At 45.6% G+C, this 27,956-nt stretch overlaps 1 protein-coding gene across 2 annotated transcripts in view; it reads left to right on the top strand.

Moving 5' to 3' along the window:
* Positions 1-599: 599 nt before the first annotated feature.
* Positions 600-27,956, top strand: part of UGP2 (UDP-glucose pyrophosphorylase 2) — a 106,107-nt gene continuing 78,750 nt past the window's right edge. The window contains exon 1 of one of the 2 annotated variants that reach the window (XM_044289298.1): positions 600-710. Coding sequence is in view for 1 of the 2 variants with exons in the window: in XM_044289297.1 (XP_044145232.1) it covers positions 5,725-5,743 (19 nt within the window). In the remaining variant the exon portion in view is untranslated. Of the gene's footprint in view, positions 711-5,512; positions 5,744-27,956 lie in introns of those variants that run through there. The other variant, XM_044289297.1, reaches the window with a different exon arrangement.

Raw genomic sequence — 27,956 nt, 5'->3', positions numbered from 1 at the left:
AGAAAGTGCAACTTGTCCAGCAAAAAACAAGCCCTCATAGGGATATGTGAATGGAAAAATAAAAAAGTTATTGCTCTGGGAAAGCTGAAAGTAAAAAACGAAAACACAAAAACGGAAAATTGCAGGTCCTGAAGGGGTTAAGGGACTCCTAGTAACAGTGTTTTGCGCTTTGTTGCTAAGCAACAGGTGAGGATCGGTTGACAGACATGGTAATGGAATGCAGCAGAGCTCAACCATCAGGCTGATTAGACGCTCGGGCGACAGGGACTCTCATTTACATATGCCAGTGTCAGCCCTTTGTCCACAGCCGTCATCTCCAACGCCAGAGACAGGCTGTTTTGCATACTCATTGCTATTGGTCGTTACAAGAGGGTGCGTTAGGATTTCTCTTTCCAATTGGTCAGCGGTGGCACTGCGGCAGTATCACGTAAGCTCCTCCCATTAGTGTTCGGTCACCTGACACACTTTAAACCAACTGTGTTTCGACAAATACCTAGCACGTACACAGCGGCGCCATTTTGTCGTAGTTTAATTCATCACAGTATGGCGATTAGCTCCCAGAAAATGTCTGGTGTATTGGAGACATATTCGGCAATATACACTAGTCTGGGGGGAGGGAATGCTGAGTGATGTCAGAGGGGGGGTCTCGGAAGTGTTGCAAGACACTCAATTGCAGGGCGCCCTGGCACGTCCATAGCTGTTCTTATCAGGTGCGTATCAGCGGCTCAGGCTCCCCTGCTGCATGTGAGGCCTAGAGCTGCTGGTGACCTGCAGATGTCACAGTGCGGGGTCTGCATGTAACCATGGAAGCAGGGATGCTACATGCATGCACCATAGTGGCTGAAATATTGTAGTCAAGCAATCATTCACTTTCTTGATCAGTGTCTGCTGGGACTTGTAGTACTTCTAGTGCTTGTAGATCCCCTTTTATGTTTATGGTCAGGTAAAGCATGGTGGTCATCGTCCCAATGATATGTCGCCGCACACATGAATGGGAGCTGGTCCGATGTGTTTAGTTGGCTTTTGGATGACGTCCCAGGCTGCTGAATACAGGTCACCATGAACAGAAATGTCAAATATGCCCCATATGTTTTCCTTATAGGGATGACCTAGAAAGGGTTAAGAATTTCCCCTAAATCCCCTGAAAAATCAACATTTCGAGTTCTAATTCTTCTGTTTCTGGGAAAGCTGGGTAGCACACATGTCTGCGATTTCAACCAGCGGCGTACAGGTGTTGTCACCCAGCTTTTCTGGAGTACTGAATGGCAGGGGTGCAGACACATCTAGCCTCTCTGCCCCAGGGGAGGAGACGGGTCAGTGGAGAAAGTTTACTTTTGGGGCCCCGGAGCTCCGAGTAGACGTGTAGTAAGGGCAGGGGCACACGTTGGGGCGTCCATGTGCTTCCGAAACCCTGGGAACATGTGGAGGCTAAAGGGGGCATGAATACATCGGGTGTGCCCACAAAACTGTGTGAACAGGACCCTGGGGCACATGTGGACACCATAACACGTGCTTTACTACCTAATTGGACTCGCTGTGGTTGTAGTAGTAATGGCGACCACAGCATCACCCAACTTTCCCCAAAACAGATATAAAGGGTGTGTAACAACCTCACACAACAGGACCCCCCAGGGATTTCTATTTGAGGATGATTTAGGGGGGTATGCCCTTCATGCAGCCGTCACACTTGTGTCTGTCATGTGTCCTCCTGGTGAAGGTCATTGTAGGACGCTGCTTCTGCCAGGAGCCAGTAATCGCACTGACAGATCGCTCCGTGACTTTCCTAAAATAAACCTGCACTTTGATGCTTGATCCTCAGCCGCAGGACTCGTTAAACCCGTATGCCTCCTCCAAAAAGGGACGTGTTATCTGTCACATCAGCGGCCACCTTGTCATTTTTTTTGCCGAGGGTTACTCTGTGTCTTTTCATGGGTCAGGAACCTTTGGCACGCCAGCTACTGTGAAACTACAACTCTCAGCATGCACATTTGCTCATCTGTTCTTGTAATTCCCATAGAAGCGAAAGGAGGATTCTGGGAGTTGTAGTATCAGAACAGCTGGAGGTTGCTGATCCCTAGAGCTAGGTGTAACGTACAGCGAATGCACAACTGTCAGGCCCCTTCACATTTCTGTGTCCATGAAAAAATCACTCCATGTTACATCCCAGAAAATGTCCGCGTGTCTGTTTTTGCTCAGCTGAAGGTTTCCGGAGCATCTCCTATCAGTGGTCAGTGAAAAACATCCATGTTTTGTCTGTGATTTTCACGGGCCCATAGACTTCAATGAGCGTGTTTGGTCAGCATCACGGACCAAGGTAGCGCATGTCTCCGTGACTTCTTTTCCGCTGACCCACCGTCAGTACTGATCTGTGAACAGACACATTGAAATAAATGGTTGTGTGCTGTCTGTGGATGAGAGCTTATAGGGGACTGTTAGCATTTTATCATCTGTCCACTGGATAGCGGATACAGGGCCTGTCACCACAAAACGCAGTACAATCTGCAGGAGGAGCTGAGCAGAGTGATAGATAGTTTTGTTGGAAAAGATTCAATAACACTTATAATTTATACATTAGAATCTCAGTTTTTATTTTATTTCGTGGTACACGGGGAGATGTCATCAGTGACTGACGGCTATCTCTGTGTGCTTACTGAGAGAAAGTATCCATGCCGTGGTTACTTTCTGTATGTGCTTACGGATGAATTCCTACCGCTGACCACCTCCCTACTTATTGCCAGGGTGCCGACCATTATTTTACAATCTGTACAATCACTTACACAGAGAATACTACCAATCACTGATAACACCTCCCTGTGTACAGATATCAGTGACTGACAGCTATCTCTGTATACACACTTACACAGAGAATACTATCAATCACTGATAACACCTCCCCGTGTACAACTGAAGTCAGAAATAACAGAAGTTTAAATGTATAAATTACAAGTTTTACTAAAATTGTTTCCCCTATAAAACTATATATCAATCTGCTCAGCTCCTCCTGCTCTATCACATGCTGCCTGCAGACTGCATTGCATTTCTTGGGGACAGGTCCTCTTTACACATTATACAATTGTTGGCTGAACCCACCATTTTTAGGGAGACCAGATGATAATCTAATGGGTATGGGAAGTACCCGACTTTCCCCTGACAGGTGACGATGGGGGATCAGGCACTCGGAATTTTAATGCCTGATCCTTTTGTTCTTCCAGGACATAAGCGGCCACCAGAGATGCAGCAGCTGTCACCTCTCTCCCCTTAAACATATAACAAGAGTGTGCGGGGAGTCAGGAAAGAGCGCTGTCAGCTGATCTAGGATTTGGCCGACATCTATTGAAGGTTTATGGGGGCTGTAAAGGGGTTTTCCGAATGTTTAACACAGATTATCTATCCTCAGGATAGGTCAGCTGTATATGATCAGTGGGGAGGTCTGACTCCCGGATCAGCAGTTCGAAGAGACCATGGCACACCGTGGCCTCTTCCTAGACCACGTGGACGTCGTTTTCATTGGTCATGTGGCCTAGGCGCAGCTCAGTCCCATTCAAGTCAATGGGGCTGAACTTCTGTACAATGGACAGATGATCGATGAGTAGTGCTGGGCGTTGTACCCCCACCGATCACATAACGATAACCTATTCTGAGGATAGGACATTAGTATTAAACACTCGGACAACCCCTTTAAAATAGCATCTGTCCGCTGTTGGCTTCTGTATGTGTAAGGCTATGATCACACCGCAGCCGTACGAGCCGCAGCATTATTAGGACCGCACTGTTTACTGCATTGTTAAAGGGGTATTCCGGTTATAACACGTTAGATCCGATTGGTGGGGGTCCTACCGCTGACACCCCCAGCCGATCACGAGAACAGGAGCCTGTACCATGCAGAGCTCCCTTGAAATGCTCCATTCATTTCTATGGGAGCGCCGGAAATAGCCAAGGACAGCCCTCCTACTGCTGGGACCCCCACCCATCTGATATCTGCTATCCTGTGGATAGGGCATTACTTGTTAGAACCGGAATACCCCTTTATCAATGCAGACCAACTAAACAGTGCAGTTCTAATGAGTTGATTGGCACTTGTCATTTTTGTTTTGTTACACAAGATGTTCCGGTAGAGCTGTACTGGTTCCAGTTTAAGCCCATAGAAGTTGAAATTTAAAATGCATGTATTTGCAGAATTCACCTGTGCGTATTTGTTCCAATTTCTGTATCTTTATGTCCTCAACATTATCAGAACAAAAAAAAAATCACTAAACTTAATTAAAAACATTTAAAAAGGGAGCAAAAATGGATGAAAAATGGATAACTGTGAACACAATACAGAAACAAAAATGGAAAAAAAAAAATCCATATTGCAAATGTATATTTAATCCATATTTTCATATGCACGTGTGAATGATGCTTACTCAGCTTGATTTTGTCCGCTTGCCTGGATTTGAGCCCCTTGTCTCCCTCAGCACCCCCAGGTTATATCACAGTATGTGCCTGTAGTCCCCGGGGGTGTCGGGTCTGTTCTGAGATGGGAGCGCCCCCTTTTGCTGGAGTTGGGGACAAGGTCTGCCTGCAGGGCTGTTGTGTGGTTACAGGGGTGATTCCAAATTTTCATTGACTTCTATGAATATGAAAAAAAAAAAAAAAAAAAAAAAGACTAACTTATGCTAAATCATATGTTTATATTTGTACCTCAGTTTCAGAAATTCCTCTCTTTTTTTTTTCCAAAAGTGTATTTTTTTCCCTCCATTGCTTGTGATGCTGCCATCGTTTCTATATAGGGTACGAAGTCTGTCCTTGAGTTCTGTGTCCTTTTAGCCACTGCTTACTGGTGTTTGATTCTTGAAGAGTTGGGTGATCCCCAGAAATCCCCCGTCACAGCTCCCGCAGGGCTCTTCACCCAGCTTTTCCAAGTTTCTGAATGTCAAAGTTGCCTTGCATGGCCCTGTTCTGAGTCGCTAGACAGATTTCAGGACTCGAGGAAAGCTGGGGGACAATCAGTGCTGGGGCTGCAGGGGTTGCCATTTTGGTTGTCACCCAGCTTTTCCTGGAGCAGATAGCCATATTCTGGGTCAGCTGAAGGACACTTACGGTCACCGCCTTCTATGCTGATGTGTGCTCTGCAATGTTGCTGCGAGCAGATCCAGTGCAGTGAGCCCTGGTGGCCTCCTCTGGCATGTGTGTGTCTGTGGTTGGCTGGTCTGTGGTGGGTGGCAGTCAGTACACTCCCCTCTGCATACTGGGATGCACTGGTATTCAGATGTAATGGAGGCTAGTGTGCGTATACCATCGGTGTAGGCTAAAGCGGTTCTCAGGATGTGAGTGTCCTCTGCTGGGCTGCACAGTACACAGAACATACATTTCTCATAGGAGGTGGAGGAGGAGGAGGAGGAAGAATACGTGCACCATTAGTCTATGGGCCTCTGGGCTGTCACATGCCATGTCAGGCACTCCCACTCCCATTGATGAAATATGCATGTCGAGCGCTCAGCCCTGCACAGTGCATCATCCCAGGAGCTGCTGCTGTACACACAGAGGGGGCACCAGTGCCAGTCAACTTTCCCTGCCGGCACCCCATCTGAGGGGGAGGAGAACACCTCCCCTCTCCCCACTACAGGAATTTGTTTGCCTTCCCTCCTCCTCGCCTGCTGATTGATGCCACTTCCTAATTGACTCAAGTGTCACCACATTAGCCCTAACAGTGACCGTCCGTCGCCAGAGATCCTTGCAGCCATGTCTTCTCTCGCAAATGGTAAGTGGACTCTCTCTACGTAAAGGAGCAGTGGCATAGCTGCCCTGAGGTGGGTGAAGGGTTAACAGAACATGCCAGGTAACCTTTGGATGGCTGCCTATCAGCCGGTCGGCTATCGGTATGTGTGATGGCAGCAGCCTGGATGCTGTTGGCTTAGGAGTCAGGCAGGGAGATCTGACGGTGGCGGCAATGCTGGGCATGTTGGCTGGATGTGTCACATAGGGTTTAATAATGTATTTAGTTGGAGCCATTAACCTGTCGTGGTGCAGCTGATAATGAGCCGTGGACGTGGTCTGGATGCCTGATTCCTGGCTTGCGAAAAAAGCAGGAACCCAGTCCTCAGGATGTGGAGGTCACAGCTGGAGCATAGATGACTGCTGCATTGCTGTAATGTGTGATCATGCATGTTAGTATACAGGCACACAGCCGGGCTGACACCGGGGGCATCTTCTGGATGCCCGCTTCAGGTGTCTGATGCCGTCTTTACCTACCGTATGTTCTGTGCTAATACTGGGCAGGATCAGGAGGGGAATGTAGAGTGAAACCTTGTAATTCCTATGGAAAAAGATATGTGTGTGTATATATATATATATATATATACACCAATGCGGTATATGTTTGCAGGTAGTTATAGATGTAGTAGTGATATTGCAACTGTAGATAAAGTGTTAAGCCGTGATGTCACGTGAGCCGCAGGGTACAATTATCGAAATGTGTCCTTGTGCTATGTCTATCCATAGTCCCGGTAGTCACCCCATGACATTGAGGCTGGAAGTAGAAATGTGAATAGAGCACCACACGCCCCTGCTGTACGGTATCGTGGTCGCCTCAGCATCCTGTGGCTAAAAGTAGCTGTGTATGACTACAGAACGTCACTACTGTTCTTATAGGAATTCTCCATGCCTTAATTTAATTTGGATTTACCCTAAAATGTATAGTACATTCTTGTGAATTAAGTTTGAAGGGCTATTCCAGTTATATGAAGTTACCCCCTATCTACAGGTTAGGTGAGAACTGTTAGAGTGCTGGAGGTTTACCGTTAGAATGAGAACCCTGTACCTTTTGGAGCCCCCGGAATGAATAGGAGTTCAGAGATGTCTCCAGAACTCCCATAGAAATAAATGGAAGGAACAGCTGCCGTCAAGCAGCACGTCACCGCTGAAGCCAATCACTGGCTGGACAGGTGACCATGCACTGCGGGTTGTGAACAGTGCGGGGGATCGGAAGATGGAGAAAGCACCAAGGACCCAAGTGGTGTAGAGCATCTGGGAATCTTCTGTTTGAGGGGGCAGGTTGAGACCACTTGCTAAAATACAACAACTATTACTGGAAAACCCCTTTAAAGGCCGGAATTCCCTTTAAGAAAGGTTTGCATAGGAAGGTTATGTCTGTGGTCTCTTCTAAATCTGACCATACACATTAGATGCATGTTGGCCAAGCCTTCCCATTTTGTCAGGAACGGGTAACCATCTAATGCATATGGTGGCCTCCTAACTCCACCACCAGTGAAGAGAGGGATCAGGCAGTTGGCTGTCAGTATGCCCTATACTTTTGATTTCAGGGAAGATGTGCCGATCCCAGAGCAGTGTGTCAGCGGCTTACTGCTCTCTCTGTTCAGGAGAGAGGTGGCTGTATGGCCAGCCTATCTACATGACATATATGACGGTGGTGATCACGTATGCGGTACAGTGTAGATTTCTACTTTTAGGAGTACACTTTTCCATTAAGCAATAATCCTGTTAATACTGCAATTTTATGACGAAATCTGCTGGTGTTTCACTGCCTAACATAAGCCTCTTAGTAACCGGAGGCAAACGACAGAATATCCAGATTCTTTCTGGAGAAGAAATTAACAAAGCTAGATTTACAGGGCGTAATAAAGCTAACGGTTTTATATGTGGCTTTGTGGCCTGTGTACACATGATAGTATCTGAGAGGCCGAAGTTGTCAGAGCAGCAACGTAGATAACGTAACTTCTGGTGGAAGACGTGATACCATTAGATTTATGCAGTTTTAGTATAATCTGATTAGATCATGCACATGGGTTTGAGTGGGTTTGCATCCGCAAAAAGGGGTCTACATCTGTGATACGAAGCGCACACAGCCGTATATTGCGGACGCGCTGTTTGCAGGCCAAAGCATTGGCCGCGCACATTTATGTGCATGAGCCTTAAAGTTGTATGATTGTGGCAATGGTCGGGTATGAGAGACAACCCCTTGGACTTGCATTGAGTAGCTGACTGACAGGGTAGCATCCACCTAGATTAATGGACAACCATTTGACAACTGTCCATATGATTCGGCTAGAGTGGGTGCCACTCTTTCTTGATGAATCGAGAACCTGAGCAGGAACCCCTGTGGCGTCTCTGATGGACAAGGGTTGAGAACCCATTTAGGTCTGTCAAATTGAGAATCGCCTGGTAACCTGATCCATCAGCCATTATCCCAGATATCATCATGTAAACGGGGAAGGTTACATCATGAGGAAAAGGCGTTGTCATATTTTGCTTGGATGGGATGATTTCTGTTATTTGCATGGGCGAAGCTTTACAGTTGACTATGAGCTCAGGAAAAAGACGTGTCATGGACCCTTTATGGGGCAAACTAGTCTCTGTGGATCTGTCCTTCAAACCCAGGGGCACTTTTTGTGTTGCCTTATGGGAGGTACTATACACCATATTACCTACAAACAACCCTTCTAGGGTCGTACTGCGTGCCACGTTTTCCCAATTGATTTAGGGGGAGAAAAGCCACGGTGTACTATCAGTGTAGGCCTGTGACAGGCTATGGGCTGCAGGTTATAGATCTGTAGTACATTACTCTTCATGTTAGGCTACTTTCACACTAGCGTTCGGGCGGATCCGTTCTGAACGGATCCGCTCATAATAATGCAGACGGAGGCTCCGTTCAGAACGGATCCGTCTGCATTATATTAGCAAAAAAAAGCTAAGTGTGAAAATAGCCTGGGACGGATCCGTCCAGACTTTCAATGTAAAGTCAATGGGGGACGGATCCGCTTGAAGATTGAGCCACATTGTGGCATCTTCAAACGGATCCGTCCCCATTGACTTACATTGAAAGTCTGGACGGATCCGCACGGATCCGCACGCCTCCGAACGGCCAGGCGGACACCCGAACGCTGCAAGCAGCGTTCAGCTGTCCGCCTGTCCGTGCGGAGGCGAGCGGAGCGGAGGCTGAACGCCGCCAGACTGATGCAGTCTGAGCGGATCCGCCTCCATTCAGACTGCATCAGGGCTGGACGGCTGCGTTCGGGTCCGCTCGTGAGCTCCTTCAAACGGAGCTCACGAACGGAAACCCGAACGCTAGTGTGAAAGTAGCCTAAGTGTGTAGGAACAGGCAAGTTATGTGCTATTTTTGCAGTACGGAGCCGTCTCTAGGATCTGCTGTTGGAATCATGCCTATGGTATAGACCAGGGATCAGCAACCTTCGGCACTCCAGCTGTGGTGAAACTACAACTCCCAGCATGCACACCTCCTTGGCTGTTCTCAGGACTCCCAGAGAAGTGAATGGAGCATGCTGGGAGTCGTAGTTTGACAACAGCTGGAGTGCCGGAGGTGGCTGATCCCTGGTATAGACCTTAAAGGGAACCTGTCACTGGGATTTTGTGTATAGAGCTGAGGACATAGGTTGCTAGATGGCCACTAGCACATCCGGAATATCCAGTCCCCATAGCTCTGCGTGCTTTTATTGTGTAAAAAAAAAACGATTTGATACATATGCAAATTACCCCGAGATGAGTCCTGTCCCTGACTCATCTTAGGGACAGGACTCATCTCAGGTTAATTTGCATATGTATCAAATCGTTTTTTTTTTACACAATAAAAGCACACAGAGCTATGGGGACTGGGTATTGCGGATGTGCTAGCGGCCATCTAGCAACCCCTGTCCTCAGCTCTATACACAAAATCCCGGTGACAGGTTCCCTTTAAGGTGCTTGTTTTCTTTTTTCATCCTTTTTTTAAATGTACTACTCCTTTTTCATAAATTTTAAGCAAACCTGTCACATTGATTCATGTAAATCCCTGCTCATTCTGCCCTTAGGAGTCCGGTGGGAGGTCTTACTCTGTGACTGACAGCTATCTCTGTACGCATACTGGTTCAGCGAAGGACAAGAGGACCGCCCACTGGACTCCAAAGCCCAGAATGAGCAGGGATTTAGATAAATTATACGTTTTACTGAATCTTTTTCCAAAACGCTATATATCAATCTGCTCAGCTCCTTCTGCTCTATAACATGCTGCCTGCAGATGGCATGTTCATGGTGACAGGTCTGCTTTCAGTACTTCGTCAGTTTGTAACTTGAGTTGATTCTTTTTTCTTTCCTGCATGTCCGATTATACACACATACTCACCAGCATAGTAGACATTTCTCTTTCGGCCACTTGGTACCTGAGCGCAGCATGGCCACTTCACAACCATGACCGCACCGTATTGTCGTACCTTAAAGGGGTTTTCCGTGATTTTAATATTGATGACCTTTTCAAACCCGCTCATCAGCTGTTTGAAAAGGCAGCGGCGCTCACAGTAGCGCTGCGCCTTGCACAGCCTCTCTTGGGCCGGTGACGGCACGTTCGTCGGTCACGTGGCTCAGGCGCAGCTTAGCCCTGTAGAAGTGAACGGGGCTGAGCGCAACACCAAGCACAACCACTATATAATGTATGGCGCTGTGCTTGGTGGGCTGAATAAAGACTGCACCAGTGCCTTCTCAAACAGCTGATTGGCGGGGGTCCTCCACTGATCAGATATTGATGACCTATCCTAACTTATGCCACACTAATGGCTCATGCACACAACCCTATGTATTTTGTGGTCCGCAAAAAACACAGATGTCATCCGATCCCATATTTTGCGGAACGGAACAGCTGTCCCCTAATGCGGATAATAATAGGATATGTGTTCCGTTTTTCTTTTTGCGGACCCATTGACTTGAATGGAGCCACGGAACGTGATTTGCGGGCAATAATAGGACATGTTCTATCTTTGAACGTAAAAATGAAAATACGGAAATGGAATGCATATAGAGTATATTCCTTTTTTTTGCGGAACCTTTGAAATGAATGGTTCCGTATACCGAACGCAAAAAACGGTCCGTAAACGGGGAAAAAAAATGGTCATGTGTAGGAGGCCTAAGGGTTTCTACGGCTTTAGACTACAAATAAACCCTGCTCGGCCCTCTTCTTGATAATCTACTGTCTGAAAACCAGAAATACTGGAAAATGTAGTTTGTTGACAGTGATATCTGAGGGGGGTGATTCTCCTGCTGTTTGGGTTCAATAGCAATTTGGGCAGATGATTATTTGGGACAAAGCTGTATGAAAATAAGGGCGAGACATGGGCATTTTAGTGGACAGATGCATACCATGTGGAACATAATCATAGCAGTTTTGGGGGGGAGGTTTCATAGATCCTGGAAGTACTTGAGCAGCAGGAAAGAGTTCATAACCGTCTGGAAGTCCTATGAGTTTTACCATTCTCCTCCTATAAAGTTTAGTAAGTGTATTCATGGTTACGATCAATCAGTTTTTTTTCCCAGTCTTCCAAAACTGCTGAACCCACTAAATACAAATCACCCGGTTGCAACCAGCCCCTGGCACATGAGTATGGCTGTGTGTCATATAATGTTTTTTTTTTTAAATTTAATCAGATAATTTTTATTAAAATTTTTCTTGAAAAACTACAGAATAAAAGCAATCAGACCCCTATCCCAACCGCCCCCGCTCCCAGCCTCCCCCCTTACCCCCCCCCCCCCATCCCCACTACAGGTCTGCAGCATAGAGATTGTCCATAGTATTGTTTCTGTTAAGGGTTCTCCATTAAAGTTCGGATTCATATCCTATTTCTTGCCTCTGTGTGGTTCTTCGATCGTGTCTTCTGCGTTTCACCGGTGTCACACACAATTAGACTCTCATCACATTCCCATGCACTCATCGTGTACTATTTTCGGCTACCAGACCATCCCCTATCTCTCATTCAATCCTGCCTAGCTGCCACCTTCGCTCGACATTTCCACTACATCATCTATAGACTACAAGCCCTGTTAGAGTCTCACTCCTTAACCCCCTCACCCTGCAGACATGTCTCCTGTTACCGATTGCCCTATTAAACCGAAAGAGTGTTAAGTAATATTGTAATGTGTCATCCATTAGTTCCTTAGCTCCTCAAATCTTTTAATAGTGCCTCTCTTCTGGTATATGAATCTCTCCGATTGTATCAAATTAAGGACCTTATCTACAAGTCCCTGCACCTTTGGGGGGCTTGAAGCAATCCAATAGTATGCAATAAGTTTCCTTGCCAGGTATAGAAAACGTATAACGGCTATTTTCCTCCCTGGTGTCACGGGCAGCGTCTTCACACAACCCATAATACATATCAGTGCTGACGGATCTATTTTTATGCAGAACACTGTGGTCAATACTGCCTCAACGTCTGTCCAGTAGCGTCTTTAGCCGTGGACAGTTCCCCATGAGGTGTATTGAGTCAGCATTTGGCACCCCACATCTCAGACACAAGTCATCTTCTCAATATCCCATTTTCTTCATCACTATCAGGGTTCTATATTCTCTACGGAGGAAATATAATTGAGAGACCCTGTGAGCCTCACTTACTGCCACCTCAGGGAAATCCTGGAACATTTCCTCCCACATCTGCTCGGTCAAGTCTGCAACGTCTAGCTTCCATTTCTCCTATAGCTGCATGGGATGTTTCTTATATTGCATTTCCATAAGGCTTCTATAACGGAGTGAGATTACCCCACCCGTGGCAGTGAGGTCTATGATGGTGTTTCGCCGCACGTGTTATAGCAGCCTGTTTCTCTTGGGACTGTATGGCATGTATTACTTGCAGGTATAAATGAAAGAATGTCTTAGGTAGGCTACATTCCTGTTGTAGCAGAGTAAATACCTTGAGATTACCATTAGCAAATAGTTGGGTGATACGTCTGAGCCCGTATACCTCCTATGCCTGAACATTTGACACTTTATCTAGTTCCCGATACATACGGTTAGGCCATATTGGGGTATGTTCTGTATACCCTGTAATTCCAGCCAGTTCTCTAGCCTTCCACAATACTCCATGTATGGTGCACAATAGCTGATATAGACCACCCCGTGTATAGAAAGTTCCATCCTCCATTTGCCATAGAGGAGATGTCGTGCAATCCGTCCAGTCATGTTGACCTTATCCCCATCTCCCCATCCCCTGAGGTGTTGTATTTGGGCCCCAAATAATATATCCATGGTTCCGGTACCGTGAGTCCCCACTTCTTTTTCGGCCTGTGCAGCTCTGTGAGTTTTATATGCGGGATTCCCATCTTCCAGATGAGATACCCGAAGATCCCATTTATTTTATTTAAAAAAATTGGAGTGGTATCCAAATCGGGGCATTATGCAATACATAGAGAAGCTGGGGCATAAGAATCATTTTTAATAGATTTGTGCTGCCGACTAGTGAGGGGCAATCGGGTCCAGGCCTGTGCCTTGCGTCTGAATTTATCCAGCAAAGGGACAAGATTCAACTCCCCAAAGTCCTGGGTCCTGGCTGACACCTAAATTCCCAGGTATTTAAAAGATGTGACTATTTGTAGCCCTGCCGTGGGGTTAACGTCACTGTTTGTACTATTAGACAATGGCATCAATGCCGACTTTGTCCAGTTAATGACCAAGCCAGACAGCTTACCAAAGTGGTTTATTATCGATATGGCCTCTGGAAGAGAAGCCTATTCATTCAAAAACAGTAGTAGATCATCTGCATCTAAAGCAACCTTTTCGGATAAGGACCCTCTTACTGCTGCTGCTGTTCTAAGCACTGCTGCTAGAGGTGCCACCGCCAATAGTAGCGGTGACGGAGGACAGCCCTGTCACCTGTATTCGGGCCGTGAGACAGGCATAGAGTAGTTGTATCCATTTAATAAACTCAGGTCCAAAACCCATCTTTCCCATCACTGTCCACAGGTATCGCCATTCAACGGTGTCGAATGCTTTGGCCACATCAAGGGATGCAACCTCCACATTCAAGGCGTGGACCTGGCTAGCCTGAATATTTAAATATGATCGCCGGATATTTACTTTTGTGGACATGTTCGGCATAAAGCCAGCCTGATCAGTGTGGATAAGTGACGTTACTACTTAGTTTAAGCGATTTGCCAGTAATTTTGCTAATATTTTAACAGCTACCTGGAGTAGGGATATGGGTCTATAGGACTCCGCTGCTAGGACCACCACTATGGCTTAATTCATGGAGGTTTGTAATCCACCCTGCTTTTTGGCCTCATTATAAACCTCTAGTAAATGGGGTAAAAGGATTGAGGAATAGGTTTTATATATATCCGTTGGCAATCCATCTCCTTATTTTTAGACATATACTACCCACCGCCTCCTCCATTTCTTTTAGATTAATTGGGACATCTAGCATATTTCTCTGTTCCGTAGTAAGGGTATGAAGTCTCAGTGGGTCGAGAAACAGATGCAGAAGTTTTAGATTCATACAGGGAGGAATAAAACAAGTGCATAATCTCAAGCACCTTTTCAGGAGCTGTACAGAGTTCTCCTTCAGGGTTGTGGAGAGCAGCTATAGGCTGATTGTTGCAGAACCCTAGAAATCGTAACCAGTAATCTACCCGCCTTTCTCCTTCCTCATAATATGTCAGTTTCTGAAAGAAACGTTTATTTCTTGCGTTCAGTAGCCAGCGTTCATTCACCCTCTGTTGTGCTCCTCGCCATTCTTCCTCTTGTTCAATAGATGGTTTACAATATACCTGGCTTCAGCCCGCTCTACATCTAGTAGGAGGCCTTTTACTTTGGCCCTAGTCTTGTTTTTTTTTTTTTGTTTACCACTGCAATTAATACCCCCCTTAGGAAAGCCTTCATAGTGTCCCAAACTACAAGCTGGGGTGCCGAGGGGAGATTATGCATAAAGAGCTCCTTCAGTTTGTTTCCTATACCCGCCACATCCACCAGCATATTAGGGCAGGGTGGGTTAAATTTCCACAGGATGCATTCCCGCAATACAGGAGGAAGGAAGCAGGCCGTGACAAGCACAGGGGAATGGTCTGATATTCTACTGGGAAGATATTGTATGTCCTGAATTAGTTGTCCCATCGCTGTGTTGCCCATTATTAAAGGGGTATTCTCATCTTAATGATCACTGTTAAATCTGTTAATGATTTAACAGTGATAATTTTTCTAAATATATTTAATTAACTAATTCCCACCCCTTAAAAGAAAATAAACATATACTTACCTGACTGTTGTCTTCCGTCTCCCCTGGTTACGGCCTCCGCTCTTCTCAGGAATTGTGGTGACCGCGCTTGTGCAGACGACTTCTCTTCTCCCGGCCGGCCGCGCGCATCCCGAAAGCGCACGCAGAGGCCGCGCATGCGCTATGGTAATTTCTTCCTGGCCAGTATAGTATAATTCCCAGGAAGAAGTCACCAGGGCGCATGCGCGGCCTCGGCATGCGCGTTCAGTCCAGTGCGCAGCCCAGCCGGGAGAAGACTTCAATCAGGATGGAGTCCGTCCCCTGCTGAGTGCTAAAAACCAGGAAGGGGACAGCGCGCCGGGAGCAGATAAGTATGAAACGGCGTGTTGATAATACCCCTTTAAGTCTATCCTGGATAGTGAGCCAAGTACTAGAGTAGCAGGAGTATTGTTTTATCTGCGGGTTCCTCAACCTCCAATAATCGAGCAGGAGGGCCTCCTGCAATAATCTCCCAAATGGGGTAATTTCCCCAGGTGTTGGTTGGATATTAAGACAGAATCTATCTAAAGCCGGGTAAATTGCATTGTTAAAGTCCCCATGTAATATTACTGGGATGTCTGGTGACTCAGTCAGAAAAGAAAGACCCCTCCTAATCTCCAGTGGTGAATATGGCGCTGGGATATAGACACCTACTATAATACAGAGGATCGTAAATATTTTGCCTTGCAGACATATATATCGCCCCTCCTCATCTATCTTTTTAGATATATATTCAAATGCTATGTTCCTATGGATAAGAACACTCCTCTTGCATAGGCAGAGTAGGTGGCATGATAGCAGTGCCCTGCCCACTGGGGAGCGAGTAAGTGGGTCTGGTCCTCCATTAAGTGTGTTTCTTGAAGACAACATATCAGAGGTTGGTATTGTTTCATACTATCCATAATAGCCCTCCTTTTATTGGCTTCCTTTAACCCCCTGACATTCCAGCCTCAGTGAACTAGTCATATACATCCCATAGTAACATAAAAGAACCCCTCAAAACCTCATATCTCATAGTTGCAGTCCCCCGGGTTGTAAACCCATAATGTCCCTAAACCGTGCCTCTAGAAAGGCAATTTAAAGTTTTGATCTTCCCAGCAGGCCCCCACTAAGGCACCTAGTTGTAGGTCTGTGGTACCAAATAGTACCTGCTGGCAGAGTTAGCTAAGACTGGGTAGCTAGCCCACCAGTAAGAGGGTGGCGGTCCTTATACAGATGTCAACAAAACAATATTAAAAACAGAACAACGCTTATATATTACCACGATTAATGACGCCGTCTACTCCTCAGCTCCCTGCATGTCTCTCGGCAAGCCTTTGAACAAGGCCATCCATTCCTATGTACTCCCCGCTGCAGTCTGTCAGCATACCATGTAAACCCTACACAACTAGCCTCCAATCATGCCCACATACACTCTGTCTCATTGTGTGTGATCATGGTACTTGCACTTGGATGTGAGTCTGTTTATTTAATACGATTCTTCAAAAAAGCTGGTGGAACCTAGGGCAACCACCCTAAGTTTTGCTGGGTACAGCATGGAATATAGGATGTTGAGCGCCCTCAAGCGATGCTTTCCGTTCAGAAATCTCGCTCTTCTCTTCTGGACCTCTAGGGAATAATCTGGAAAGAGCGACACCTTGTGACCATTGATAGAGAGTTCAGGCAAGTCTCTAGCTTTAAGGGTACTTTCACACTAGCGTTTTTATTTTCTGGTGCTGAGTTCCGTCCTAGGGGCTCAAATCCGGAAAATAACTGATCAGTTTTATCCCCATGCATTCTGAATGGAGAGTAATCTGTTCAGGATGCATCAGGATGTCTTCAGTTCAGTCTTTTTGACTGATCAGGCTTTTCAGAAAACCGTAGCATGTTGTATTTTTACCTCTGGCCAAAAATCCGGAACACTTTGACTGAACGCCGGATCCGGCCTTTTTCCCATTGACTTGCATTAACGCCGGATCCGGCGCCGTGTGTTCCGTCAAACCGGATCCAGCTTTTGCATGTTAAACCCGAAAAATGTGAAAAAAAAGTTAAAGTCCATAAATGGCAGATCCGTTTTTCCAATGCATTTTTTATTGTGATCAAAATCCTGATCAGGATTCAAATGTAATCCGTTTTCACATGTTTTTCTGGATCTGGCGGGCAGTTCCGAGGTGGAATTGAACGCCGGATTCAAACGTTAGTGTGAAAGTAGCCTAAGAATAATGTCTCGATCTCTATAGTGTAATATCTTCATTAGCACAGGCCATGGTGCTGTTCCCGGTGGTAATGGGCGAGTTGGGACTCTGTGGGCTCTTTCAACAGCAAATAGTGGGGTCAATGTCCACTACATCTCTTTTGAGTGGTTGTATGGCGTCCTCCACATTTTCCAGGGCTGTTGTGCATTCAACGCGTTTCTTTTAAGTTGTGTCTAACAATGGCAATGTCCTCTTTTATTGCTCCCTCCTGTACTGTAAGAGTGTTCTACGATTTGCCACATTTGGCGACAGCAAGCATTACATCTTTAAAGGTGGTTTTATTGAGCGTAAAAAATGATTTTATATATATGTAAATCAGCCTGGTAACGAGCCCAAGGGGCTGTACTAACCGTTCTGGAGCCCAGCCATGCCCCCTGTGAAGGAGCCCAGCACCACCTGTATCCACGAATCTCCTCCTTGCTCGCAAAGTCAGATCGCCGTAATCTCACGATGCACAGTTCCTTCCCTGAGGCTGATGCCAGCACAGAAAAGGAACACTAAGCCGACACTGCGCGAGCTCGCGCATTGCGAGATTACGGCGATCTGACTTCGTGAGCAAGGAGGAGATTCCTGGATGAAGGCGGTGCTGGGCTCCTTGACAGGGGGCATGGCTGGGCTCCAGAACGGTTAGTACAGCCACTTGGGTTCCTTACCAGGCGGATTTACATATATATAAAATCATTTTTTACACTCAATAAAACCACTCAGATATGGGACAGGCATATTGCTGACATGCTAGCGGCAATCTAGCCGTGCATGTCCGCATCTCTATAGGGTGAAAAGAGGTCACAGAATCCCTTTAAGGGTTGGCTCCTCTGAGTCCAATTCCTGTGCCACGTGTCTGCAAGACACTGTATCTATTGGGGTTGCATATGGCCTCTGCTCTGGCGCCGACTGCCTCATTATCTGGGTCCAGGCCTGACTCATCTTGTGGAGGTAGCTGCTTCTTGTGAGCTCCTTTTGCAGCTAGTGTTGAAGTTGAGCGGGCATGTTTTTCTAACTTTACCGCGGCCTCCCGTTGCACCTCCACTGCGCGGCCCAGGAGTTTACGCTCCAGCGCCATCTTGGACGTCTTCATCAGCACCTTTCGTCTCCTTTTTCTTAGTCATGGCGGGGAGGTATTGTTCCTGCCAGGTACCAGACGGATCCTTAAGAGGTCAGGAGCAAGGTAAGTACTTTTGCAGCAGGGGGGATTTGGAAATTTAAGGATAAACAGCCGAGAGTGCACAGGAGCTCAGCAGACTAGCGGCCGCTCACCTCCCTGGCTAGCCAGCCCCCATGGCACATAATCTTAGCAGTTTTGGGGGGGAGGTTTCATAGTAGAAGTACATGAGCAGCAGGAAGGAGTTAATAGCTGTCTGGAAGACCTATGAGTTTTATCCTTCTCTTCCTATAAAGTTTAGTAAGCGTATTCATGGTTACTATCAATGTGTTTTTTTTCCCAGTCCAAAACTGCTGAGCCCACTTAATTGAAAGCACCTGGTTGCAACCAACCCCTGGGACATGCGTATGGCTATGTGTCATATCATTTACTGCCATCACAGTACACCACACCCTCTTCTACGCAGGTAGTTGGCACACCTTAACATGCTGTAACTTCATGGTGATTTTGGAGGACCCGGTGATGGCAGCTGGCATACCTACAGTCGACTGTTTCCTCTCATAAAACAAGTGGTACACCGATGCCTTCTTAAAGAAGGATGTGGGATTGTTTCACGCTGGTCCCGTACACTTGCCAACATGTTGTCCCCTTCACTATTTACAAAAATAAAGCAAAATAAAGCAAACTAATAATACCTGGTTGAAATACCATGGGGTTTACAAAATGTGGGGGACACCCGTGTCAAACTTGCAATGTTGTACAATGTACTAGGACCTTTGATAATGCTCTACATGCGGAAAGCTTTAAAGAGGACCTTCCACCTGGAAAAACAATGTGAACTAAGTATGCTGACATGTAGAGCGGCGCCCGGGGATCTCACTGCACTTACTATTATCCCCGGGCGCCGCTCCGTTCTCCCGGTATGTCCTCCAGTATCTTTGCTCTGTAAGTTATAGTAGGCGGTGTCTGCCCTTGTCCTGTGGGCGTCTCCTTCTCCTAGGCTGCAGCGCTGGCCAATCGCAGCGCACAGCTCACAGCCTGGGAGGAGACGCCCACAGGACAAGGGCAGACACCGCCTACTATAACTTAGTGAGCGGAGATGCCGGAGGGCATAACGGGAGAACGGAGCGGCGCCCGGGGATAATAGTAAGTGCAGTGAGATCCCGGGGCGCCTCTCTACATGTCTGCATACTTATTAATAGACACAATAGAAATGTGGATAGCTTTCGGGCACACGCGATAGAGAAAGTGTCACTCCCTTCTAGGGGCGGCAACTTAAAAAAAAAATATATTATCGCGGGAAGCTTTCTGGATATTTAGATTAGGTACCCGCTTTCCTTTAGGACTCAACCTGTAAAGGGAATTGATGTACTTATACCAATAGTTTCTCACATATATGAAATGCCGAGTACACTTGTCTCTGCTTTACATACATTAATAGGAGGAGGTGTATTGTCAGCAAGGGTCATCTGTTTTATAAGATCTACATATATACGCATTAAAAACGTAGTCATTTAATATTATAGCACCTGTCAGGAGAACAGCATCAATTGGTCTCTGTTCAGACCAGGGTCCAGGAGGCTGTTCATATAATGCGGTTTTCCTGGAGTTGCTTTATATATGATTGTATTCAAGATACGGTTTTGTACTTTTAGGGTCCATTCACACGTCCGTAGTGTATTGTAGATCCGCAATACACCCGGCCCGCACCCCCCATAGAACTGCCTATTCTTGTCCGCAATTGCGGACAAGAATAGGACATGTTCTATTTTTGTGCTCTCCGCGTCTCTTCCGGCCCCATAGAGAATGAATGAGTCCGCACCCGTTCCCGATATTGCGGAAGGGATGCGGACCCATTTGCGAACGTGTGAATGGACCCTTATACTATGTTTTTAATGTTGTCAGTCGATATATTTTTGTCTTTCCTTTTTGTGACAAAATTATTTTATGAATGTTGGAAAGTTATTGAGTAGAAATTGGCATTGGATATATGCACTGAATTTAGAGTGTTAAATGCTATGTTGTTGGTAGTTAGTAGATTGTGAGGTGTGTAGCCATGATCACGTGGTATGGTAACAGCCTGGGACCAGATAGCGGTTCCCAGGGTCTTAGCATACCCAGATGAGCTCTGCATGTTTAAAGCCCCCCCCCCCCCCCTCACACACTTAGGGGGCTGTTTTTCCCCCGTAACCCTAGTTACAGTGGAAAACTGCAGAATAAAAAAAAGTGTAAATGTTCCCTAGAAGTCTTTTAATGACCTCTTGAGAAGTAAGAGAAAAAAGAAAAAAAAAGCCCATGTCAACATAAACTGATGCCATAGTCTCGCTTTTCGCATGAAACTGTACATATTCTATATCAAAACAACACAAAAAAGGGAACCAATTGTAATAATTTATTTTGTTCTCAATTTGCATATTTATAGAATAAGGAGTTATAGTTTTCTGTTTTCTTAGACAAAACTAAAAAGAAAAAAATTCTATAAAAAAAAAGTAGTAAAACGCCCTGTGTGCCATGTAAGAAGAAAAGCCACAAACATTTTTTGTAGCCCAGCAATTTTCGAAGTTAGGACTGTTAAACAAAAAAAGTGGCATTAAAGGGGTATTCTGATTATCTCAAGTTATCCTTTTTCTGCAGGATGAGTGATAACTATTAGATTGGTGACGGCTCTACCACTGGGTACCCCATAGATCATGAGAACAGGGTCCTTGTAATGAGTGGAACGTTATGTTGGGCATGAACACCACAGTCTTTTTATTTCTACAGGACTGCCAGAGATAGCGTTCATTTTGGGGTGCTCAGTGGGGCACAGGACCCCCATTCTTGTGATCGATGGAGGTCTCAGTGGTAGGAGAGAGGATTGCTTGAAATAACCAGAATACCCCTTTAAAGTCTGACACCCGCACCAATCAGCTGATTGCTGCAGCGCTGTCCCCTGTCACCCACGTGGCACGTGACCCAGTGACATGCCGCATGGGTGACAGGTCAGCGCTGCGGCCATTGATTGCCATTGATCTCCAGATAACCCCTTCAAAGTGGTTGACCGCTCTCTATGATGTCCATTTGCCATGGTAGGGTAGGGCACTTAGAGAAGACTTATCCTGAGACAATTGAAATCCCCTTTAAATAACCGCTTATAGGACATGGCCTCCATAGTATGACATGTAATGGTATATCCTGACATTTGTTGCTTACGGTAAAGCAAACTATGAGCACCGTCATACACGTGCATGCAACACTAATCCATAAGATGGCGTCACTTCTAGTAATGACCTATGTCTAACCTCTCCCATTAGTTTTTGCTAACATTTTTTAGCATGACCTTTTCTTCAATCCACAGATACCCTCAGTTTAAAAATACTGTTGAATAACTGCAAGACGGCATGTGTAACAAATGGTGCCGCGACCTCTGGTATTTCTAGAGGAGTAGTGTTACGGTATAAATGTACAATATGTCCCCGTGAGGATTACACATTGTTCTTTAGGTAATTAAACTTCATTGCATGGCTGATCTTCCCAGTATCGTCTCACGTACTTCATGTAGAGGTCTTTGCATCTTACACGTATGTGCTCATTTACATATATATTATAATAGTTGGGGGGGGGGGGGTTGTAAATAACATAAGCACATTTGGTGGCCTCATGCTGTTCAAGTGACTTGATTGTAGGGATGTCCCGATACCATTTTTTTTAATACCGAGTACGAGTACCGATACTTTTATTTAAGTACTCGCCGATACCAATTATAACAGCGGCGCAGTTGCTGATAGCAATGAAAAAAGCTGGAATTTGGTTGCTATGGACAACTGCTTTACTTTTCCTTTGTACAAGGATTAATACATTTATAAATGGGCATATAACAGCCTTTGGCTGTGCGAGCATGCTGGGAGTTGTAGTTTTGCAACAGCTGGAGGCACACTGGTTGGGAAACACTGGCATATAAGGAGGGGAATGGGCACATGAAGGGAGTGAATGGGCATATAACAGTGTTTCCCAACCAGCGTGCCTCCAGCTGCTGCAAAACTACAACTCCCAGCATGCCAGGACACCAAAGGCTGCCGGGCATGCTGGGAGGTGTAGTTTAGCAACAGCTGGAGGCTCGCTGGTTGGGAATCACTATTATATGCCCCCCCCCCCTTATTTTATATTCACTGTTTGAACATGAAATGGGGAGAAATTAACAGAATTTCTCCTCCATTTCATGCACCGTACCCACCTGGCCTGCTGTAATCCTTCCCATGAGGATGCACCAGAGTACTGGGAGGAAGTGGCTTTAAAGGGAACCTGTCACCTGGAAAACACATATTAAACCAACCACAGTACCTTAAAGTACCCCCCAGTGTGTTGCTAATCATGATTTTCTTTCCTCATTCTGTCTCCTCATATTTGTTAAAATCGCAGTTTTAATGTGTGTTGGCTCCTTCTCCAAGTCAGGCTTGAAGTGAAGGGGGCAGCGGGCTCCTTGCTTCAAGGCACGATAAGCCGGCCCCTTACCCCTCCTCTCTACATTGTGATGGACATCTTGCCGTGAGGCCGGGACTGCGCTCTTCTTGCGCATGTCCCGCGCGCTGCCTGTTACAGCGCGATCCCGGCTCCCTCACTCATCTCCTTCATTTTGCAGACTGCGCATGCGCCGTTCAGTCCATCGCGCTCGCGCCCAGCCGTCGCTTCTCGTCTTTAGCGTGAGCGTGATCACTGGCTTGCGTTGTTCAGCACCTGAAGCCAGTGATCATGCTCACGCTAAAGACAAGAAGTGACGGCCGGGCGCGAGCACGATGGAACTGAACGGCACATGCGCAGTCTGCAAAGGCGGTGAGTGAGGGAGACGGAATCACGGCAAGATTCATATGGGATGGTCATCTGGGACACGGGACCCGCCGCTGCATGGCCATCAGGTATCGGCAGTGGTATCGGCGACATTTGCACGAGTTCAAGTACTTGTGCAAATGTCTAGTATCGATACCGATTCTGGTATCGGGACATCCATACTTGATTGCATATAAAAAAATAAAAAATTTGTCATGCATTCTCAAAATTTGACTTCTCCAGGATAGGGTTGTTTCGGGTATTGAATTTTCGATACCTAATCGATACTTTTGTCTGGTATCGACCTCTATACCGGGATTTGCCTTTTTTCAATACTATTCAAAAAAGATTGACCTCTCAAGGGCCATAATGCTCAGTAGCAGGGACGTAGCTACAGACTCATGGGCCCTGGTGCGAGAGTTCAGCTTGGGCCCCCCTTCCCTCAGTGCTTTGTGGCCGGGAGCAGGGATACACATAGCTTTCCTGCTGCCTGAGGTAAAAATGTAACCGTCACCCCCCTCCCCCCATGCCAAATTCTTGACCTAACCCCTTCCCTCCTGCCAGAGGTATAACTTGACCAACATGCACTTTCTGTAATACCGGTGTCTTATATGGCACAAGGGTCTTTGGGCCCCCTCAGGCTCCTGGGCCCGGTAGCGACTGTTACCTCTGCACCCCCTATAGCTACCCCTCTGCTCAGTAGAAAACTGGCTAAATGCAAGTGAAAGACTGAGATTTGTTTCTTTGGGGCTTAGGCTATGCACTTCTGTGCCAGAAGCAGGGAGAAGGTAACTTAGACCATTGTTAACCTTCAGAAGAGCCACCTACAACATGAACAGCACAAGTCTGCAAGAACAAAATCTACTGTGTGTCTGGCTCTCCACTCTTGGAGGTGCCCTAAAAGGAGAACCCTCTTAAAATGTCCATATATCCTTTTTTGTCAAGCAACCCCTTTCCGTGTAACCTATCACCTAGAGTAACTTGGATTTCTTTGACCAAAAATGTCTTTGCAGCCAAGGCCTTAAAGGGGTTGTCTCATTTAAGAAAAATACCTTTATTTTGTAGAGAAAGTATCACAAGGCACTTACTAATGTATTGTTATTATCCATATTGCCTCCTTTTCCAGCTTGATTCATTTTTCCATTACATTATCCACTGCTGGTACATAGGGGTTATGACCAGCCTTCAATCCAGCAGCGGTGGTCGTGCTTGCACACTATAGCAGAAAGCACGGATCTATGCCAAACCTTGGCGGTCTTTGCCCCCCAGAGAGGCCTGTGCTTTTTCCTATAGTGTGCAAGCATGGCCACCGCTGCTGGGTTGAAGGCTGGTCATAACCCCTATGTACCAGCAGTGGATAATGTAATGGAAAAATTATTCCAGCCAGCAAGGGAGGCAATATGGAGAATCACAATACATTTGTAAGTGTCTTGTATTAACTTTGCCAACATGATAAATGACAAAAAACAAAATGCAAGGGGGGTGAACATAAAACTTAGAGGGGTTATCTAATAGCACAAGTACACCCGGTGTACACACAATGACCGGGCCCCTCCTATAGATGATACTTACCCGGTCCCCGACACCTGAACCCGCCGTTGCATCTCCCCTTTGCACGGATCAAAACATGCGGCGACGGGGGGATCTACCACTTGCAGGCTGCTATACGTCTATAGGAGGGGCTCGGGCATTGGGGGGGTGTATTTTTACTCTTGGATAACCCCTTTAACCTTTATTTAAAAAAAATCTGCTAAAATGAAGATGCAATATTTCTTTCCCCTTCAAAAAAATCTGATATCTTACTTATTCAACAAACTATTGGGGTACTCGGTGGTACCCACACAACTTGGCAACCTTTTGGTCCTAGCCTATCCATTGCAGTGGTGGAGTATCTACTTCACACTGGAAGGGATCGTTGTAACATCAGTGTAATTCAGGTTAGAGATTGGGATTATTTCTGTCCCTATTAAAAGCTAAATAGGGGTGCTACACTCACCCTTTTTAAAGCCTATACAGGGAGCATCAGCCCTGACAAGGGTGACCCCGTTTAGAACCTGCCCCTATTTTAAAATTGCACAATATAGCCCTGGCTGCCCATCCCAACGTGCACATTTTGTGTTTCGTGTCTTGCTCATCAGGGTATTGACATCCATTCAAAGGGCTAATTCTCTGGGATTGTAAATGCTCCCAAAATTGTAAATGGGGCAATAGTTGGCAACAGTTCCTGGGTAGAACAGTGGTCCTCGCTCCAGCTGTGCCCCTACAATATGCTTAGATTGTGTATGGTAACCTAGGCACAGCTGGCTTTTATAAGGTCCAGGGCACCATCCCCATTTAGGGTTAAATAGGAACAGAAATCATCCCAATCTGTAACCTGAATTACATTTTTTTAAAAATTGGGGGGATGAAATATTGGATCTTCATTTTAGCTGACCGATGAAAGGAAATCATCTGAATTGAAGTCGACCATGTTTGAAATTTTTGTTCTGTAGTTGGACGAAAGATCTTTCATTCAAAAAAGGATTGTGAATGAAAGCTCTTTCTTTGAAAGACTGTTGCCAAAAAGATCTTTCATCTTTCGCCTTTGAACATGTATGGGCAGTCTGAACAACTGTAATGGCCAATATGGACTGTGTATGGCCGTGTCTGCAAACGGTGGTTCACCAGATGATTGCTCAACTGCTATTCAACCATCAACCAACTTCTATCTGATGTGTATGGCCAGCTTAAAAGGGATTGGATCACAAACATCCACTTTGATTAATGTAGGCCTGCTGGGGATCTGACTCCTCAGTCACCCACTGCTCGTCAAAATGGGGGTCACGCGCTTCCTTGTCTGAATGGAGTGGTGGTCATGGATGTTCCTTGGACCGGACAGGTCCTCAGCACATCTCTATCAGATTTACAGAGATAACGGTGCATCTCTTGCTTTATCTCCATTAGTTGTTTAGACCTTTCTCCACTTCGGTGTAATTTGTGGTTAGTAGAATATAGTTAAACCATTTTTTTTTTTTATACTGAAATGATGATTTATGAAGATTAGAATTCACACTTCTCCTTTAATAATACACTGTTAACTTGGCCTAGAATCATGCTTTGTTTTACTGACATCAGGTGGTGGCTTAAAATATCACTGCCTGGTTACTATGGGAATACACGTCTAATGGGTTGTAATTAACGAAGCCGAAATGAAGAAAAAATTATTTGATTACTTTGCAACCAATAAAACCCTGCGAAGAGGGTGTGAATCACTTCTCACGCGTTGCTGTAAATGTTTTTAATTAGTATTCTGAAAAAGGGTCCCTACAAATGGAATCCCTAATTAGCACGTCTACAATTAAAACTGAAGGCATAGGTTACATGCAAATACAGACTTTGTTTACCTTCAGGAGAGGCCGAAAGCATAGTAAAATGAGTCCTAGTCACACCAGGAGCTAAATAGTCAAGGACGTTTGTACAACTGTTGGTCCAAAGACTTTACTAAAAAAAAAAAGCCAGCTTCGACCTGGAAAGTCCAGGGCACAGACTGTGCAGGGAACACAAAATCACAGTTGAAGAACGAAATGCTCCAGCCACTGGACTCCGAGGACACAGGCCACTGGCAACGACTCCTATTGCCTTGGAGCATTTTGTTCTTCTGCTGTCCTGAGACTGTAGACCTCTCACATTGAAAGCAAAAACATGAAGATGCATTGCATAGCTGAATTAATGAGGCTCATGTATAAAGCTTGCTAACCCACTTGAAAGTGCAGTTCACATGCATCACATCAATTGTGTTCGAATACACGGTGAGGCAGGGAAGCTGCAGAAATCCTCTAAAACCAGTTGCTTTATTTCCATTTTCTCAATTAACTAACTGCCTGTCGGGCACGCCAAAATGGCACATCCTAATGGTAGGTTCTCACAAAGATTTTTAGAGAAGGATTTGAGGCAGATTTTTTTGCCAAAGCCAGAAATGGATCCTACAGAAAAGAGAAGTGTATGGCAATTCCTTCTTTTATATTTCCTCTTCTCTTCTAAAACACTTCTGGCTTTGGCTGAAAAGCCCACAGTAAAATTTGCCTCAAACCCTCCTCCAAAAGAAATCGGTGTGAACCTGGGAAAGGTCAAATTAATTTACACATTTTGTACAATTTGAGTATTGGGCATCTAAAGCGATCAAATCAATGAACCCTGAGATTGCACAGTCTAGCAATATCATTGAAAACATGGCACAACTATTACATTTCGTGCAATCATGCCAACTGGTATCCGGAAATTTCTTTAGACCAGTGGTCTCCATCCTGTGGTTCTTTAGCTGTTGTGAAACTACTAGCTCCGAAATACCCTAACAATGCTGGAAGTTGTAATTCTGCAAGGGCTGGAGTTCCCAAGATCAGACATAACCGCTTTGGTTTCAAAATGATGAAGTCTACTGAGAAAATGTTGATGAAACCAATGTGTTTGCCCATCTGAAGTTGGGATCAGACTCTTCTTTGGCTTATATTTGTCGTGGTAGGAGAAGTCTTTAATATGAAGAATTTCCTAATTCCTGTAAAGAAGCTCTGGAACACTGACACTTCCAGCTTCTCTATCAAAGATTTTCAAGACATCCCTCAGCTCAGCGTTGTTGGGTTCCTATATTACTCTAGATTTATACTTATAAGCTTGCAGCTTTGTGTCCAGAAGAATCTAGCATATAGTCATGATGATCCAGTATCATTATGGATATACTAATTAGTACAACTTGTTGATTAGTTACAGTAACCAAGATGAAGCTATAGATTTCGGAGTTACGATGTGGAAATGGAATGTTTTTATGTGAAATGATGATGTTAA

Source organism: Bufo gargarizans, chromosome 4 (genome assembly GCF_014858855.1).
Source record: "Bufo gargarizans isolate SCDJY-AF-19 chromosome 4, ASM1485885v1, whole genome shotgun sequence".
NCBI lineage: Eukaryota > Metazoa > Chordata > Amphibia > Anura > Bufonidae > Bufo > Bufo gargarizans.
This window is presented reverse-complemented; position numbering and strand designations above follow the sequence as displayed.